At 23.5% G+C, this 18,293-nt stretch overlaps 9 protein-coding genes across 9 annotated transcripts in view; 7 read left to right on the top strand and 2 right to left on the bottom strand.

The window, feature by feature from the left end:
* prpf38b (pre-mRNA processing factor 38) overlaps positions 1-286 on the top strand; it is a gene marked incomplete at both ends in the record, with an annotated part of 1,481 nt that extends 1,195 nt beyond the window's left edge. Inside the window, one exon of the mRNA XM_631638.2 lies at positions 1-286. This exon is cut by the window's left edge and continues 876 nt beyond it. Coding sequence (XP_636730.2) covers positions 1-286 — 286 coding nt within the window.
* A 570-nt stretch (positions 287-856) lies between these two features.
* On the top strand, positions 857-1,078 carry DDB_G0288399 (hypothetical protein; the record flags this gene model as incomplete). Its single annotated transcript, XM_631637.1, has 1 exon — positions 857-1,078. The coding sequence occupies one exon, from the start codon at positions 857-859 to the stop codon at positions 1,076-1,078; it is 222 nt and encodes a 73-aa protein (XP_636729.1).
* Positions 1,079-1,638: 560 nt separating this feature from the next.
* Positions 1,639-1,905, top strand: DDB_G0288397 (hypothetical protein; the record flags this gene model as incomplete). Its single annotated transcript, XM_631636.1, has 1 exon — positions 1,639-1,905. The coding sequence occupies one exon, from the start codon at positions 1,639-1,641 to the stop codon at positions 1,903-1,905; it is 267 nt and encodes an 88-aa protein (XP_636728.1).
* Positions 1,906-2,199: 294 nt separating this feature from the next.
* DDB_G0288395 (hypothetical protein) lies at positions 2,200-2,610 on the top strand (the record flags this gene model as incomplete). Its single annotated transcript, XM_631635.1, has 2 exons — positions 2,200-2,296; positions 2,369-2,610. The coding sequence occupies 2 exons, from the start codon at positions 2,200-2,202 to the stop codon at positions 2,608-2,610; spliced, it is 339 nt and encodes a 112-aa protein (XP_636727.1).
* A 102-nt stretch (positions 2,611-2,712) lies between these two features.
* DDB_G0288393 (hypothetical protein) lies at positions 2,713-3,351 on the bottom strand (the record flags this gene model as incomplete). Its single annotated transcript, XM_631634.1, has 1 exon — positions 2,713-3,351. One exon carries the CDS (start codon positions 3,349-3,351, stop codon positions 2,713-2,715), a length of 639 nt encoding a protein of 212 aa, XP_636726.1.
* Positions 3,352-4,332: 981 nt separating this feature from the next.
* On the top strand, positions 4,333-5,422 carry snrpB2 (U2 small nuclear ribonucleoprotein B; the record flags this gene model as incomplete). The annotated part of the gene is made up of 3 exons (XM_631633.1): positions 4,333-4,411; positions 4,694-5,180; positions 5,263-5,422. The coding sequence occupies 3 exons, from the start codon at positions 4,333-4,335 to the stop codon at positions 5,420-5,422; spliced, it is 726 nt and encodes a 241-aa protein (XP_636725.1).
* A 144-nt stretch (positions 5,423-5,566) lies between these two features.
* On the bottom strand, positions 5,567-6,203 carry DDB_G0288389 (hypothetical protein; the record flags this gene model as incomplete). Its single annotated transcript, XM_631632.1, has 3 exons — positions 5,567-5,611; positions 5,699-5,872; positions 5,973-6,203. 3 exons carry the CDS (start codon positions 6,201-6,203, stop codon positions 5,567-5,569), a joined length of 450 nt encoding a protein of 149 aa, XP_636724.1.
* Positions 6,204-7,332: 1,129 nt separating this feature from the next.
* On the top strand, positions 7,333-9,360 carry DDB_G0288447 (hypothetical protein; the record flags this gene model as incomplete). The annotated part of the gene is made up of 1 exon (XM_631631.1): positions 7,333-9,360. The coding sequence occupies one exon, from the start codon at positions 7,333-7,335 to the stop codon at positions 9,358-9,360; it is 2,028 nt and encodes a 675-aa protein (XP_636723.1).
* A 1,971-nt stretch (positions 9,361-11,331) lies between these two features.
* accA (acetyl-CoA carboxylase) lies at positions 11,332-18,180 on the top strand (the record flags this gene model as incomplete). The annotated part of the gene is made up of 1 exon (XM_631630.1): positions 11,332-18,180. One exon carries the CDS (start codon positions 11,332-11,334, stop codon positions 18,178-18,180), a length of 6,849 nt encoding a protein of 2,282 aa, XP_636722.1.
* Positions 18,181-18,293: the final 113 nt, after the last annotated feature.

The following is an 18,293-nucleotide window of genomic DNA, read 5'->3' as shown; positions in this document are numbered from 1 at the left end:
TAGTAGTAGTGGTGGTAATGGTAATGGTTATAAAAGAGACAGTTATTATAGTGACGATGATGATGATTCAGAAGACGGTAGAACCTATGGAGGTAGAAAAAGAAGTAGATCAAGAAGTAATAGTAGAGATAGGGATTCAAAAAATAATTCAACTCAAAAAGAAACAACAACAACTACTACAACTGCAACTACTACAACAGAAAAACAACCAAAAGAAGAATCCGAAAGTTTAAAAAAATTAAGATCATTATATGGTGCAACTTCTGATCAAGTATCTCTCGATTAACAGTCTTTTTTTTTTTTTTCCTTTTTTTTCTTTTTTTCCTTTTATTTTTATTCAAAAAAAAAAAAAATTATTGTAATAAAACAACAATAATTTTAATATTATAATAACAAAAATTTTATTTATAATAATAATAATTTATAAAATAAAAATGTAAATTAAAATAATTACAAATAAAAAAATTAAAATTGTTTAAACAATTTTTCTATAAAGAAACCTCAAATTAGGAAAAAAATCTATTTTTTAATTATTATTTTTTTTTTTTTTTAAAAACAGAGTGTCTTTCCGAATTTCACTAAACAAACAAAAATTTTTTTTTTTTTTTTTTTATAAATAACCTTTTAACAATTGGAAGTTTATAATTTAATTAAGGGAAAAAAAAAAAGGTAAAGGTAAATTTATTTAAATTTAATTTTTTTTTTTTTTTTTTTTTTTAATTAATTTTTTTTTTTTTTTTCCAAACAAAAAAAAAAAAAAATTGGATATTAGTATTATTTAGTTTCAAAAAATAATAAAACCAATAACAATAAAAAAATTAAATAAAAAAAAATAATAATTTTAATAATAATAATAATGGGAAATACACAATCAAATTTAAGTGAATGGAATATGGATTCAAATAAATTCCAACCACCCAAAGAACCATTAAATCCTAAAATTGTTAACAAATCCAAGGTCGATAGAAATCTTAATGATCGTTTATATCAAAAACCAGATGAAGGTTTAGTTTGGCCACATAATGATAACTTTAGAGAACTTTACCCAGAATTTGACGAACATTATTTACTTGGATAAATAAATAAATTCAAATAATTGTGCGGTTTAACTCTTTTCCAAAGTTTTAGTTTCAATTCAAACAAAAATAAAAATAAAAATAAAAAAAAATAAAAATAAAAATAAAAATTAAAAATATCTATACACATTTGTAAATAAAAAATTAATATATTTCAAAATATATAGAATTGCAACCCAAATTTAATTTTTTTTTATTTTTTTTTTTTTAATCTTAATTCAATTCCACCTTTTGGAAATTGGAAATTGGAAATTTAAAATTGAAAAATTTTTAATAGATACCAAGGTTTTATTTAAATAAGGGAAAAAAAAGGTTTTTTTAATTTTATTTTAATTTTTTTTTTTTTTTTATTATTTTTTTTTTTTTTTTATTTTAAATTAAAATATTTTTTTTTTTTTTTTTTTTTTTTAATTTAAATAGATTTTTATAATTTTAACAAAACTTTAAAAATACAAACCTTAATTTTTAAAAAATAATAATATTTATTTAAAAAAAAAAAACAAATATTTACTTTTTAAAAAAAAAAAAAAAAAGAATAATAATAATAATAATAATAATAATAATGGGAAACACACATTCAAATGTAGATGAAGAGGTTATGGATTCTGCTAATTTTAAAGCAGCCAAGGATGCATTAAAGCCAAAATCTGTTAGATTCAAGGTTGATAAAGAACTTGACGATGAGTTTGATCCACGACCAGTTAAAAGAGTTGATAGAAATCTTGATGACAATTTAGTTCAAAAGCCAGTTGAAGGTTTAGTTTGGCCACATATTGATAACTCTAGAGAATTTGACCCAGAAGTTGATGAACATTATTTACTTGGATGAATAAATTCAAATTGAATTTCAAATTGTATATTTCTCTTTTCCAAAGTTTTTAATTTCAATTAAATAAAAAAAAAAAAAAATAAAAAAATAAAAAAAATAAAAAAAAAATAAAAAAAAACAACCCTATATATAAATTAATCTAAACACAAAATTGTAAATAAAAAAATCTTCACAAATTAAATTATTATATTACTTTTTTTTTTTGTTTTTTTTTTTTTTTTTTTCCACAAAAATAATTTTTTATTTTTTTTTTCATTTTTAATTAATTTAAAAAAAAAAAAAAAAAAAAAAAAGATGGTATTTGCGAAAACACCAAAAAAAGATTATTATGCTTGTATATTTTCAAGTATAAGAACATCAGAATATAATGAAGAATATAATAAAATGGCAGGTACATATTTCTTTAAAATATTAAAATATCCCAACCCATTGGTTTAATGTTTATTAACATTTTAAAATAAAGATGAAATGGATGAATTAGCAAAATCACAAGATGGTTATCTTGGTATAGAATCTACAAGAAATGATCATTCAAGATTTGGTATCACAGTTTCATATTGGGAATCCTTGAATTCTATTAAAAATTGGAAAGATAATTCAAATCATAAAATAGCACAAAAATTTGGAATAACAAATTGGTATGAACATTATGAAATTAGAATTTGTCAAGTTAAATATTCATATAGTAAAGAAACACAAAAATAAATAAATAAATAATTATAATAACAATAATAATAAAAATAATTTTATTTTTTAAATTTTATTTTTTTTTTTTTAAATTTTTTTTTTTTTTTTTTTTAAATTTTTTTAAATAATTTCCAAATATTTTTTAACAGATTTAATCATTTCAACTTTATGATTTTTATTTAATAAAGCATATTGAATACAATTTTCTTTTAAAGATTCATCTAAAATTGGTTGAGTTTTTATAAGATTTTCAAATACTTTAGGTGTTGAATTTGTGATTGAATTTCTAATGGTTGATTGATAAATTGGTAAAGATGTTTTCAAAAGGTGTGGATTATTTTCAAGTTTTGATAAAAAGAAATTTATTGATATTTCATTTGCACTAGACACACAAGAATCAATTATATTGATTTGTCTTAATTCCGTTATCTTTTTTTCAAACATTAGTTCTAATATTGATTCATCTTTACATTTCATTAGAAAAGGTGATATCATTTCAAGATTAATGCAAATATATTGACTGGAAATTAATTTATCTCTTAATATTTCCCATTGACCATGTTTAACCATCCAATCTAAATTCTTTATATTCTTAAATTTAATTCTATTACCAATATAATATTTACTAACTGAATCGAATTCAATTGGCATTGTTTCCAATACTTGAAATATATAATTAAATAAATATTTATTTCTTATAACTTTCCAAAATAATTCTTCACATTTATTTATTTTTTTATCAATTTCCATTACTTCCATTTTTATTTTTCTTTATTTTTTTTTTTATTTTTTTTTTATTTCATATATATAAATTATAAAAAATAAATAAGTATAATGGTGAAAAAAAAAAAAAAGATATTTTAAAAACAAAAATTAAAAAAAAAAAAAAAAATTTTTGATCAACTTTTTTTTTTTTTTTTTTTTTTTTTTTTTTTTTTTTTTTTTTGTGAAATAAAATAAAATGAAAAAATTAAATAAATTAAATAACAAACCTATTTTTAACTTTATTTTTTATTTCTTGGAAAAAATTAATTAATAATAATTATAATTTTATTATATTTTTATTTATGTTTTTTATTAAAAAAACCATGGGGGTTTTTTTTTTTTTTTTTTTTTTTTTTTTTTTTTTTTTTTATTTTAATAAATTTATAATTATTTAAAAATTATAATTAACTCTGACAATAATTAATAATGATTATAAATAGAATGAGTTTTTTTTTTTTTTTTTAAATTTCTAGTTGTTTTTTAACCCTCTATTAAAAAAGCTTTTTTTTTATTTTATTTTTTTTTTTTTACACACTTTTTTTTTTTCTTTTAAATTAATTAAATAGTGTTATATGAAATCCATTTTTAATCTCTTTTCCTATTTTATTTATTACTATTCTCTATTTTATTTTATTATTATTTTTACTCCAACCCCCACAAATAATTTGTCAATTGATGAAAAAAATTCATTTTTCAAAAATTTTCAAAATTAGAAAACATTTTTTTTTTTTTTTTATTTTTTTTTTTTTTTATTCATTTTCATTTCTATCGATTAAAACCAACATTTTTTTTTTTCTTTTTTTTTTTTTTTTTAAAAAAATATCCCTTCCAGTATAAATTTATTGGTTGTATTAAATACAGATCTAAATAAAACATCAAAATAAACTCAAAACTTTCCATTCACACACAACACACAACACACACACACACACACACACACACACACACAACTAAATATATATATAAATACAGAGAATGGAAACTGAATCCGCAGATATACCACCAAACCAAACCCTTTATGTAAATAATTTATATGAAAAGATATCAAAAAAGAGTAAGTTTTAATTAATTTATTATCATTATTATTATTATATTATTATTATTATTATTATTATTATTATTATTATTATTATTATTATTATTATTATTATTATTATTATTATTATTATTATTATTATTATTATTATTATTCTTATTATTATTATTATTTGGATTATTATTTGGATTATTATTATTATTTTCTTTATATTAACAATATACTATATAATATTATTTATTCTATTGAAAACTTTTAATTTAAATCAATATTGTATATATATAATTTTGAAATTTATAGAATTAATAGAACAATTATTATTATTATTTTCAAAATATGGACCAATTCTTGAAATTGTAGGATCGAAATCATTAAAGATGAGAGGACAAGCATTTATAGTGTTTAAAGATATAACTTCAGCATCAAATGCATTAAGAGAGATGAATGGATTTAACTTTTTAGATAGACCAATGAAAATTCAATATTGTAAATCAAAATCAGATGCAGTTTCAAAATTAGATGGTACTTATATGGAAAAGAAAAGAGAAAGAGAAGAGAATGATAAAAAAGGTTCAAATAAAAAACAAGATAGAAAATCAACGGGACAACAGCAACAACAACAAAAAAGACCTGGTGCTCCAACTTCAACAACTTCAACAACTTCACCAACCACTTCAAATGGTACTGTCTCTTTACAACCAAGAGATGATCCACCAAATAAAACACTTTTCGTTGAAAATTTACCTGATAAATGTGATTCTATGATGTTATCAATGTTATTTTCACAGTATGTATATTTTATTATCTATATTTATATATATTTATACATTTAAATAAAATTTACTAAACCATTTTTTTTTTTTTTTTAGATTTCAAGGATTTAAAGAAGTACATATGGTAGAAAGTAAAAAAGGTATTGCTTTCATCGAGTTTGAGGATGAAATTAAATCAGGTTTTGCAATGACAAATCTTCAACACTTTAAAGTCACACCTGAAAAACCAATGGTAGTTTCATTTGCTGCTCAATAAAAATTAAAATAATTAAAAAAAAAAAAAAAAAAAAAAAAAAAAAAATTTATTTAAACAATATTTATAATTTAATAATTTCTATTGTACAAAAGGGGATTACATTTTATTTTTTTTGGTTTATATATATATATAATATTTTTTAAATTAATAAACAATTTTTGGGATGAATTCACTATTATGGTCTTCCTCCTAAAATATTTGAATAAATAATTAAACAAAAATTGAATTAGTTAAAATATTTAATGATTTTTTAATTTTTTTTATAAAAATATTTACTTTTTGTACTTGTTTAAGAAATTCCATTACTTTTGATTGTAAAATATGTGCTTTTGAAACATTGAAACTATATGTTACAAATTCTCCTTGAGAATTTCTACATATAATTTCCCAAAATTGACCATTAAAAATAAATTCTTTAACATCTCTTAATAAAAAAGTTTTTATAACAACCTTTATTAATCAAAAATTAATTATTTAAAATTAATAAAATAAAAAATAATTAATTTGGTTTTTTTTTTTTTTTTTTTTTTTCATTTTAAAAAAAACTTACTAAATTTGTTTTTTCCATAATTTCCACATATGTATTTGTAATTTTTACTACAACTTTTTCATTTGAATATTGATTCATACATTGATTATCACCACTTATTAAAACTAATGATGGTGTTAAAAAACATCTTGATGTTAAATAATTGGTATCTTTATAATTATTATCATAGGTTTGATAATTTAAGGTTCCTAATGTTTTACTGGATTGACTTTTTTTTAATTTTCCAAACATTTTTTTTTTTTTTTTTTTTTTTTTTTTTTTTTTTTTTTTTTTTTTTGAAGATCTAAAGATTTTTTATTAAATTATTGATATTTGTTGACTTATTACAAAATAAAATTTTTTTTATACAATAAATAAATTAAAAGAGTTTTAAAAAATTAAAAAATATAAAAAAAAAAAAAAAAAAAAAATAAAAAAAAAAAATATAAAAAAAAATAGAAAACAATGGTTTAGAAAACTAATACGTGTGGGTTATATAAAATAAAAATAAAAATTAAAATTAAAAAAATTTTAAAAAATAAAAAAATTCCTTTGCCTAAGTATGATACTAGTTGAATTTGTGTATGTATTTATTTGTTTAAGTTTTTTCTATGGCACTAATTTATCAAGAATTATGTTTTTCACTTTTAATGGTTTGTGTGGGTGTGTGTGGGAGATTTTCCAATTTTGTACATTTTTTTAAAAAAAAAAAAAAAAAATTCGATGTTGGTGTGGTTTTTAATATTTTTTAAAACAAATGAATAAATAATATTAATTTTTTATATTTTATTAGTGTTATAAAAAAAAAAAAAATTATGATGTTTTTTTATGAAATGGATAAGAATATTAATATTATTTATTATTAAAAATTAATTTTTTTATTGGTTTAGTGCTTTTATTTTGAAATTATAAATTATTTCTTGGTTTAAACTTTTTTTTTTTTTTTTTTTTTCAATAAATTCTATTTTTAAAAAATTACTTCATCCAAAACAATCATATATATTGGAATTTTATTTAAAATTTCAATTCATTTTGATATAATAGGAATTAATTTTTATCTTTTTCTAAACTCTTTTTTTTTTTTAATTATTTTTGTTTAATAAGAAATTTAATAAAAACAAAATTAATTTCTTTTTTGATTGAAATTTTAAGACTTTATTTACATTGGAATTTTTTGAAGGTTAAAAGTATTTCCAAATATTTCATTGATAATTTTTTAATATTTCCATTTAAGGAAATTAAAAATAAGAAAATAAAAATTTATTAATTAAAAAAAAATTAAAAAAAATAAAAAAAAATTTAAAAAAAAGATTTTTTTTTATTTTTTTTTTTTTTTTTTTTTATTTTTTTTTTCACATTATTTTTTACTTTTTGAATTTAAATGAATAATAATAGTAATAATAATAATAATAATAATATAGACCAAAAAAATGAAACAACCAACGAGATAACCAATAATACTAGTAACAACAATAATATAATAAATAATGTTAACCAAAACTCAACATCTATTACAACATCACCAATTTTATCACCAAACAATAATATTAATGATAATAGTATGATGGATGGCAAAAGATTATGTGCATCATCAAAAAAGGTTTGTTCAAAACGTCCAATGGAGACATATAGATTTTGTATTAAACATATTTTAGAGGAACCATCTGCACCATTTAAACAATGTGAATTCATTTCATTAAAATCACAAAAACAATGTACAAATCCTGTATCAATTAAAGAAAAAGATCCAAGATTTTGTGTTTCACATAAACATATTATAGAAAGTACAAAAAAACGTGTACTTGAATCAGTTGTATCTTCAATAACCTCACCTTCTTCATCATCTCCATTACCAAATGCCTCTCTTATTGGCAGTAATTCAAATATAACCTCACCTTTACAAAATTTAACAACTTTAAATGCATTCACAGGTAACAATAACAATAACACTACAACTACAACAACCACCACCACCACAAACTCAACACCATCTTTAAATTTTGATCAACAAATCAATATTGATATTGATAATATTAACGGAGGAGATGAACCAAATCTATCATTATCAGCATCTTCATTCAATTTTAATATTATCTCAAATAATGATGAAGAACCAAAGAAAAAGATTATGAAAATTCTTGATCGTCATGGTATTTCTCAAGGTAGATTCTATCAAGATTTTAAACAAAATTTAAAACAATTAAAACAAAAACATAAACAAAAACAACAATTACAAAATCAAAAAATGTTTGAACAATCACAACAACAAGATCAACAACAAAAACCTGTACAACAACCAATTCAACAACAACAACAACAAGATCAACTACAAATACAAGAAGAACGACAAGTATCACAACAAGATGAAATATTAGAAAAGCAACAACAACAACAACAACAACAACAACAACAACAACAACAACAACAACAACAACAACAACAACAACAACAACAAAAAAAACAACAACAAGAACTACAAATTGAAAATAATAAAGAAAATGAAAATATAAATGAATCCAATTATTTTGGTGAAGAATTTATAGAAAAAGATTTAGAGATTGAATTATTTAAAGCAATGGATGATGGACATTTATCAGAGTTATGCGAAGATTTTGATTCTGATTTTTATTTTGCATCATCCTCTGTTCTCACCGATGAGGAATTAATTCAAAGAAGAAAAATTTATATTTCAAAATTAATTTTATTATATAAAAAACAATATAATAGATTTAAAGAAAGATTAAGAATCATTAGAAGACATTATATTTCAACTTCATTATCATTAAATCAACAAAATGATTCAAATAAAATGGAAATTGATAATAATAATGATAACAATATTAATAATAATAATAATAATAATAATAATAATAATAATAATAATAATAATAATAATAATAATAATAATAATAATAATAATAATAATAATAATAATAATAAATTAAATAAAAGGAAAGAAGAAGGTAATTTATGTTTATCAGTTAATTGTAAAGTTAAACCAATGTTATTATCAAAATATTGTTATAGTCATATACTTCAAGATAAAGATCAAAAACTATTTCATGAATGTACTTATCAATTGAGTGCAAATAAGAAATGTGGTTATCCAATTTTAAAGGTTCAAATACCAACATTATGTAGAGAACATTTAGACATTTATGAAACTAATAATGAAATCATTAAATCTTTACCAAAGAAACAAAAACAATTTATAAAACAAAGAATTGATATTGAAAAACATAATGCTCCTTCAACATTAGTACCTGTTACTCAACCAATTAACCAAAATAATCAAAATAATAATAATAATAATACTAATAATAGTTCAAAAGAGGAATCAAAAGATAACAACAACAACAACAATAATAAAGAGATTTTGAAAGACAGTGATAATACAATGATAAGTTAATATCTTTAGAGAGAATATAAAAAATAAACGAAATAAAATAAAACAAAGTGTACATTCGAAAATTAAAGATCTTGGGATGGTTTTTTTTTTTTTTTTTTTTTATTGTGGTGCAACCCATCAAAAATTATTTATAAAACCAAAAAATAAAATAAATAAATAAATGTTATTGTAATGATGACAATATTATTAATAATAAGTAATTTATGACGCTAATAAAGATTAAACGAAAATTTAAGATAAAACCTATGATATTCCAAAAGATAATACAAAATTTTTTGACTGGTCAAATCTTTTTTTTTTAAAAAAAAAAAAAAAAAATAAATATTAACAAACACATTGTAAGGTGTCAAAAAAAAAAAAAAAAAAAAAAAAATTAAAAATAATTAAAACATTTTGGGAAAAAAGAAAAAAACCATCAACTTTCAATATTTTTTATTTTTTTATTTTTTAAAAATTAAAAAAAAAATCTATATTCGTCACCAATATAGTTAACTATTAACTATTAATTAGTTTTTTTTATTTTTTTATTTTTTTTTGTTTTCCCAACCAAAAAATATTTTCAGACGAAAATAAAAAAAAAAAAATAAAATAAAATAAATAAAAATAAATAATAAAAATCCCTTTAATCAAAAAATATCTTTTTTTTTTTTTTTAATTTTTTTTTTAATTTCATTTTTTAAAAAAATAATTTTCATTTTTCAATTTTTTTTTTTTTTTTTTTTTTTTTTTTTTTTTTTTCAAGGCAAGAAGTGCTCATTTCAATTAATTAAAACAATAATTATTTTTACCCGAATAATCAAATACGATTTTAAATTGTAATATAAAAAAATTTTAAAATAAAATAAAATAAAATAAAATAAAATAAAATAAAATAAAATAAAAAATTAAAATATCAAAATATCTTTTTTTTATTTTATTTTTTTTTTATTATTTGATGGAATTCCTTTTTATATACTTTTTTTTTTTTTTATTTTTTATTCCTTTAATCGGATTTTAAAATAAATCTTTCAACTTGAGGAGTTTCATCCTCTAAATAGATTTTTTGTCTGATATAAAAAGAAACAAAATAAGAAGAAAAAAAATAAAAAAAATAAAAAATAAAAAAAAAAAGAAAAAAGAAAAAAAAAAAAAAAAAAAAAAAAAAAAAAAAAAAATTTTTTAATTTTTAAATCTGTAAATTTTAAAAGTTATACTAATCTATTTAAAATAAAATTAACTTTAGAAATTAATCCCTTATAAATAAAACCCAAACCCAAACCCAAACCCAAACCCAAACCCAAACCCAAACCCAAAACCAAAACACACACATTCATAACAAACCCACACACCCACACACCACACAATACACAACACTCAAACAAAGGCTACCCTATAAACATTAATAGATATCATTAATAACAATTGTAATAATATTGGAGTTGTAATATATAATTAAGATAATTTATATATATATTTGTAAAAAAAAAAAAAAAAAAAAAAAAATAATAAAATAATAAAATACGGGTAATAACAACAATAACAACAACAATAAAAATATAGAAATAAAAACAATAACAATAATAACAATAACAAATTAAAACTTTCAAACTTATAATTTAAAATTAATTTTTTTTTTTTTTTTTAAAAAAAAATAAAAAAAAAAAAAAAACAAAAAAAAAAAAAAAAAAGGGGATAAGGAAATTAACAACCAAACCATAACCAACATAGAAAAATTGTAATATAGGTTAAAAACTTTAAATAGTTTCAATATAGTTTTTTATTAGTATTTATTTTATTTGTTTTTTACTTTATTTTTTTTTTATTTTTTTTTTTTTTTTTAATCATATTTATTTTTAAAAATAATTTAATTACTGTTTTAAAATATTAATATTTTCATTTTTTTTTTTTTTTTATTTTTTTTTTTATTTTTTTTTTTATTTTTTTTTTTATTTTTATTTTTTTTAATTGTTTTTTAAAATTATTTCAGATGAAATGATTGAAATTAATGAATATATTAAAAAATTAGGAGGTGATAAAAATATAGAAAAGATATTAATTGCAAATAATGGTATAGCAGCGGTAAAAGCAATTAGATCAGTTAGAAAATGGGCATATACAAACTTTGGTAATGAAAGAGCAATTAAATTTGTTGTGATGGCAACACCAGAGGATATGAAGGCAAACGCTGAATATATTAGAATGGCAGACCAAATATTACAGGTACCAGGTGGATCGAATAATAACAACTATGCAAATGTGGATATTATTGTAGATTTTGCAGAACGAGCTGGTGTACAAGCTGTTTGGGCCGGTTGGGGACACGCATCAGAGAATCCACGTTTACCAGACCTTTTATCAAAAACAGAGACAGGTATAGTTTTCATTGGGCCACCCGCCAAGGCTATGGCAGATTTAGGTGATAAAATTGCATCGACAATCGTTGCACAAAGTGCACGTGTCGCATGTGTACCATGGAGTGGTAGTGGATTAAAAGTGGACTATAGCGAATGTAATGGCGTACCATCGGAAATCTATGGTCGTGCATGTATCAATTCAGTTGAGGAGGCACGTGAATGTGCTCAACGTGTTGGTTTCCCAGCAATGATTAAAGCAAGTGAAGGTGGTGGTGGTAAAGGTATTAGAAAGGTGACCTCAATGGAGGATCTCGAGTCATCGTTTAGACAGGTTCAAAATGAAGTACCAGGTTCACCGATTTTCTTTATGAAGTTAGTATCGAATGCCCGTCATTTAGAGGTTCAAATCGTTGCCGATCGTCATGGTGAAGCCATCTCATTGAATGGTCGTGATTGTTCAGTACAACGTCGTCATCAAAAGATCATTGAAGAGGGTCCAGCAATTGCACCAACCCCACAAGTTTGGGAAGAGATGGAACGTGCCGCCGTACGTTTAGTCAAAGAGGTTGGTTATGTTGGTGCTGGTACAGTAGAGTATTTATTTGCAGAGGGAGAATATTACTTTTTGGAATTGAATCCACGTCTTCAAGTTGAACATCCAGTGACTGAACAAATCACTGGTGTAAATTTACCAGCAACTCAATTACAAATTGCAATGGGTATACCATTACATAGAATACCGGATATTAGAAAATTGTATGGTCGTACTGGTGATGATCTCTATGGGGATTCAATGATTGATTTACACGATTTCACTAAACGTAATCCACCAGCTGGTCATTGTATTGCAGTTAGAATCACAGGTGAAAATCCTGATGAGGGTTTTAAACCAACGTCTGGTCAAATCCATGAACTCACCTTTAGAAGTACACCAAATATTTGGGGTTATTTCAGTGTTGGTGCTAAAGGTGGTCTTCACGAGTATGCAGATTCACAATTTGGTCATATCTTTGCCAATGGTGCAACAAGAGAAGAAGCTAGAAAAACCATTATTTTGGGTCTAAAAGAGATTTCAATTCGTGGTGATATTAGAACCCCAGTGGAATATATCATTCATTTATTGGAGAGTAAAGATTTCAAAGAGAACCATATTCATACCGGTTGGTTAGATCAATTGATTAGTGAAAAGATTCAAACTAAAAAACCAGAAACAATGATCGTTGTATTATGTGGTGCAATCTATAAAGCTTCAACCATTTTCTCAACAAAGATTCAAGAATTCTCAAATCAATTATCAAATGGTCAATTACCAAGTTTGGAGTTATTAAATAATTCGCTACCAATTGAATTGATCTATAATAATGTTAAATATCAATTTGAAGTCTCAAGAACTGGTATAAACAATTATTCAGTTTGTTTAAAGAATGATAAAAGTGCAGTCTCAATCGATTCAAGTGTTATAATGTTATCCGATAGTGGTTTATTAATTCTATTGAATGGTTCAACACATGTTTGTTATGGTAGAGAGGATGTAATTGGGTTATCATTAATGATTGACTCTAAAACTTGTGTTTTCTCTCAAGAATATGATCCAAGTATACTTAGAACCTCATCACCTGGTAAATTAGTACGTTATTTGGTTGATGATGGTTCATTAGTTGTAAAAGGTACTCCATTTGCAGAGATTGAAGTTATGAAAATGTATATGCCATTGTTAGTACCAGAGAAAGGTATCATTAAATTCGTACTCACTGAAGGTTCAGTAATGGCACCTGGTGCAATCATTGCTAACTTGGAATTATCAGACCAATCATCAATTCAAAAATCAACCGTTTTCACTGGTTCCCTTACAAAAATGTCACCACCAACTCTAATTGGTAATAAACCACATCAACTCTTAAATTATACTCTTGGTAAAATTTCAAATGTTTTATGTGGTTATGAATCAAATGATTTAAATCAACTTTTAAATGATACAATTAAACAATTATCAAATCAAAAATTACCATTATTTGAATTTAAAGAACAATTATCAATTGTTCAGTCAAGAATACCACAATCATTATTTAAATTAATTAATGATGAATTAAATAAATTTGAATTTAATAATGACGACGACGATGAAGATGATAGTGAATTATTTAATTCAAAAAATTTACAATTATCAATTTCATTATATTTAAATAAATTATTATTAGAGAATGAACAATTATCAATTGCAATTCAATTATTAATTAAACCAATCATTTTATTAGCAGAGAAATATAATGATGGTGTTTCATTCGCTGCGATTAATATCTTTAAAAATTATTTAGAAGAATTCATTCAAATTGAAACTAATTTACAAAATAAAAATATTCAAACAGTTTTAAAATCAATTAGACCTACCTATAAAGATAATATTTCAAAGGTTGTTGATATCGCTCAATCATTACATCCACAATCTAAAAAATATAAATTCATTTTATTATTACTAAATAAAATTCAAGAACAAGGTTTAGTTTGTGATTTCGTTGAACAATTTAAAAAATTATCATCACTTGGTGGTAATTGTATGGAAATCTCTTTAAAAGCTAAACATATCATGGTTCATTCTCAATTACCTTCAAATAAACAAAGATCAAATGATTTAATTAATTCATTAAAATCAATTTTAAATGTAAACAATGAACAACAACAACAAGTTGATGAAAAAGTTCAAGATAATAAGGATGAAAAAATTTCAAAATTATCAAAACAAACAAATGAAATTAGTGATATTTTAATACCAATGTTTTTCAATGAATCAAATAATGATGATGATATTCGTAAATTAGCAATGGAAGTTTATGTACGTCATAGTTATCGTTCCTATTATGTTGAAGATACTAAAGTTACACTATCAAATGATGAAGGATCAAGTGGATTTTCATTCATTGAATGGCATTTCTATATTAATTTACCACAACAATCAAATCTTGGTGGTAGTAATAGTGGCTCACCAACTTATGGTTCACCATTAATAAGATCTATTAGTAGTAGTGGTGGTAGTAGTGGTGGTAGTGGTTTCCAAATTTCACCAAGACCATCAATGTCAATTTTTAATGGTTTATCAATGTTAAGAACTGATTCAACTGACTCATTAACTGCAATGGAAGATCAAACAAAACTTCGTTATGGTATGATGGTATTCTTTGAAAATGAAAAGAAATTTGAAGAGAAATTACCATTGATTTTAACACGCTACAATGAAGAGAATAATAAGAAATCTCAATTATCCCTCTCACCAAATGAAAGTACAGATATTCTTAGTGTTATCATTTCAATCTATCCAGAATCAATCTCACAAGAGAATCAAGCTATCTCTTCATTCCAATCAATATTAAAGGGTTATATTAAAGAGTTGTCAATTGCACGTATTCGTCGTATAACATTTATTTGTTGTGGTGGTGATGAAGGTAAACCATTGAAATATTTCACTTTTAGAGAACGTCATATGTATATGGAGGATCCAATCTTTAGACATATTGAACCAGCTATGGCCTATCATTTAGAGGTTAGAAAATTATCAAATTTCGATATAACTCACGTTCCAACCACTAGTCAAAGAATTCATCTCTACTATGCTCAAGAGAAAGGTAAGAAAGAAACTGATCCGGATGCTGATCGTAGTTTCTTTGTACGTTCAGTTATTCGTTATTCAGATCTATATGGTCATTCCAATGAGATTAAAGTTGATATTTTATTATCACAAATTGAAACTCTACTCTCAGAGTCAATTGAATCATTAGAGATTGCAATGTCAAATAAAAAGTATGAAAAAGCACAAAATCATTCAATATTTTTAAATGTAATGCCAGAGGTAATGTTTGATGAGAAAATGATTGGTTATGTAGTTCAAGAGATTGGTGATCGTTTAGGTAAAAGACTTTGGAAACTTAGAGTTGGTCGTGTAGAGGTTAGAGGTCGTATTAGAAAAGGTGATGGTTTAATTCCAGTTCGTTTCTTTGTACAAAACCCAACTGGTTATGCTTTCCAAGTTCAATGCTATTATGAACAACAAAATTCAATTGGTCAAATGGTTTTCGCAGTTGTACCTGGTAGTTCAAAAGGTAGTTGGGAAGGTTTACCAGTTGATACACCTTACCCAATTATGGATGCTGTTCAAAGAAATAGATTTAAAGCTCAACGTTTAGATACAACCTATTGTTATGATTATCCTGATCTCTTTAGAGAGGCAATGCAAAACATTTGGATGGAATTTATGGAATCAAATAAAACAAATCCTGTCAAGGTTTATCCATCATCTCGTGGTGTTTTAGAAAGTGTTGAATTGATTCTACCATCTACTATCAATACTGATTTCCCACCATCAATTCCATTGGATCAATTACCAGAAGAGAGTAAACCAAAACTTGAAGAAACCTATCGTCCAATTGGTTACAATGATATTGGTATGGTAGCTTGGAGAATGACTTTCTATACTCCTGAATATCCATTAGGTAGACAGGCCATAGTGATTGCTAATGATATCACTCACCAAATTGGTTCATTCGGTCCACAAGAAGATATGTTATTTAAATTGGCTTCGGAATTGGCAAGAAAAGAAAAAATACCAAGAATTTATTTATCTTCAAATTCTGGTGCTAGAATTGGTTTAGCCGATGAAATTAAGAGTAAATTTAAAGTAACTTGGAACGTTCCATCCGATCCAACCAAAGGTATTAAAAACCTTTATTTAACCAATAACGATTATCAAGCATTAAAAGATAGTGTCATTGCTTATCAAGATACTACCGATAAAGACAAATGGATCATTCATGATATCATTGGTCAAAAAAATGGTATTGGTGTTGAAAATTTAAGTTGGTCAGGTTTAATCGCTGGTGAAACCTCACAAGCTTACAATGAAATCTTTACAATTACACTCGTATCAGGTCGTTCAGTTGGTATTGGTGCATACCTAGTTAGATTGGGTCAAAGAACCATTCAAAATGATGCTCCAATCATTTTAACTGGTGCTTCAGCTTTGAATAAAGTTTTGGGTAAAGAAGTCTATGAATCCAATCAACAATTGGGTGGTTCACAAATTATGTATCCAAATGGTGTTTCTCATATCATTGTCAATGATGAACTTCGTGGTATTACAAATGTACTTCAATGGTTATCATTTGTACCAAAGAGTGGTGGTGAAATGGTACCAATTATTTCACCAATCGATTCACCACACAGAGATATCGAATTTGATCCTTCCAATTCAATCAATGGTAAATGTGATACTAGACATTTGATTGCAGGTTTACAATCGGAACTCGATCCAAACTATTGGATTTCTGGTATGTTTGATAAGGATAGTTTCATGGAAACATTGGCTGGCTGGGCAAATACTGTAATCACTGGTCGTGCTAGGTTAGGTGGTATTCCAGTTGGTATCATTGCAGTCGAGACAAAGAGTGTTGAAAAGATCATTCCTGCTGATCCAGCAAATCCACTCTCTTATGAACAAGTTAATACTCAAGCAGGCCAAGTTTGGTATCCAGATTCTTCATTCAAGACCGCTCAAGCAATCGCTGATTTCAATAATGGTGAAGAGTTACCATTGATGATCTTGGCCAATTGGAGAGGTTTTAGTGGTGGTATGAGAGATATGTTTGATGAAATCCTTAAATTTGGTTCAATGATTGTCGATAACCTTAGAAACTATAAACAACCAGTTATGGTCTATATTCCACCATTTGCTGAATTACGTGGTGGTGCTTGGGTAGTTTTAGATTCAACAATCAATTTGGATATGATGGAAATGTATTGTAGTGAAGAAGGTAGAGGTGGTGTATTGGAACCAAATGGTATCGCTGAAATTAAATATAGAGATCCAGAACTCATTAAAACTATGCATCGTTTAGATCCAAAACTTATTGAATGGGATAAATCAATTCCAATTGGTGTTAGTGTCAATGGTTTGGATCAATCTCAAAAGACCATTAAATCTCAAATTCAACAAAGAGAAAAAGAACTCTTGGGTATTTATCAACAAATTGCCATTAAATTTGCTGATCTTCATGATACTCCAGGTAGAATGAAAGCAAAGGGTGTTATTAAACAAATGGTACCATGGAAATCGGCTCGTTCCTTCTTCTATGATCGTATAAAGAGAAGATTATTTGAAGAGGATAAATTAAAATTAATCGATAAATCTCATCCAGGTTTAAATCGTCAATCAAAATTGAATCTATTGGAAACTTGGATTAAACAAATCCTTGGTAACAATCAATCAGTTGATTACCATCAAAACGATAAATTAATTTCTTCAACAATCGAATCAAATTCTCATATAATTAATGATAAGATTATTGATCTTTCAAAACAATATGCTATCAATCAAATTTTAAATTTTGTTCAATCAGATTCAGAATCAATCGTTGATGGTTTCCAAAATCTTTTACCTTTTATTTCAACTCAACAAAAAGAATTTTTATTTGAATCTTTGAAAAAAGATTTAAATAAATAAAAAAAAAGTAATAATAAATAAATTAAAAAATTAATTATAAAAAAAAAAAAAAAAAAAAAAAAAAAGAATTGTACTTTTTTTTTTTACTTGTTGGTTTACTTTTTTTTTTTTTT

Source organism: Dictyostelium discoideum (assembly GCF_000004695.1).
Source record: "Dictyostelium discoideum AX4 chromosome 5 chromosome, whole genome shotgun sequence".
Lineage (NCBI taxonomy): Eukaryota > Evosea > Eumycetozoa > Dictyosteliales > Dictyosteliaceae > Dictyostelium > Dictyostelium discoideum.
This window is presented reverse-complemented; position numbering and strand designations above follow the sequence as displayed.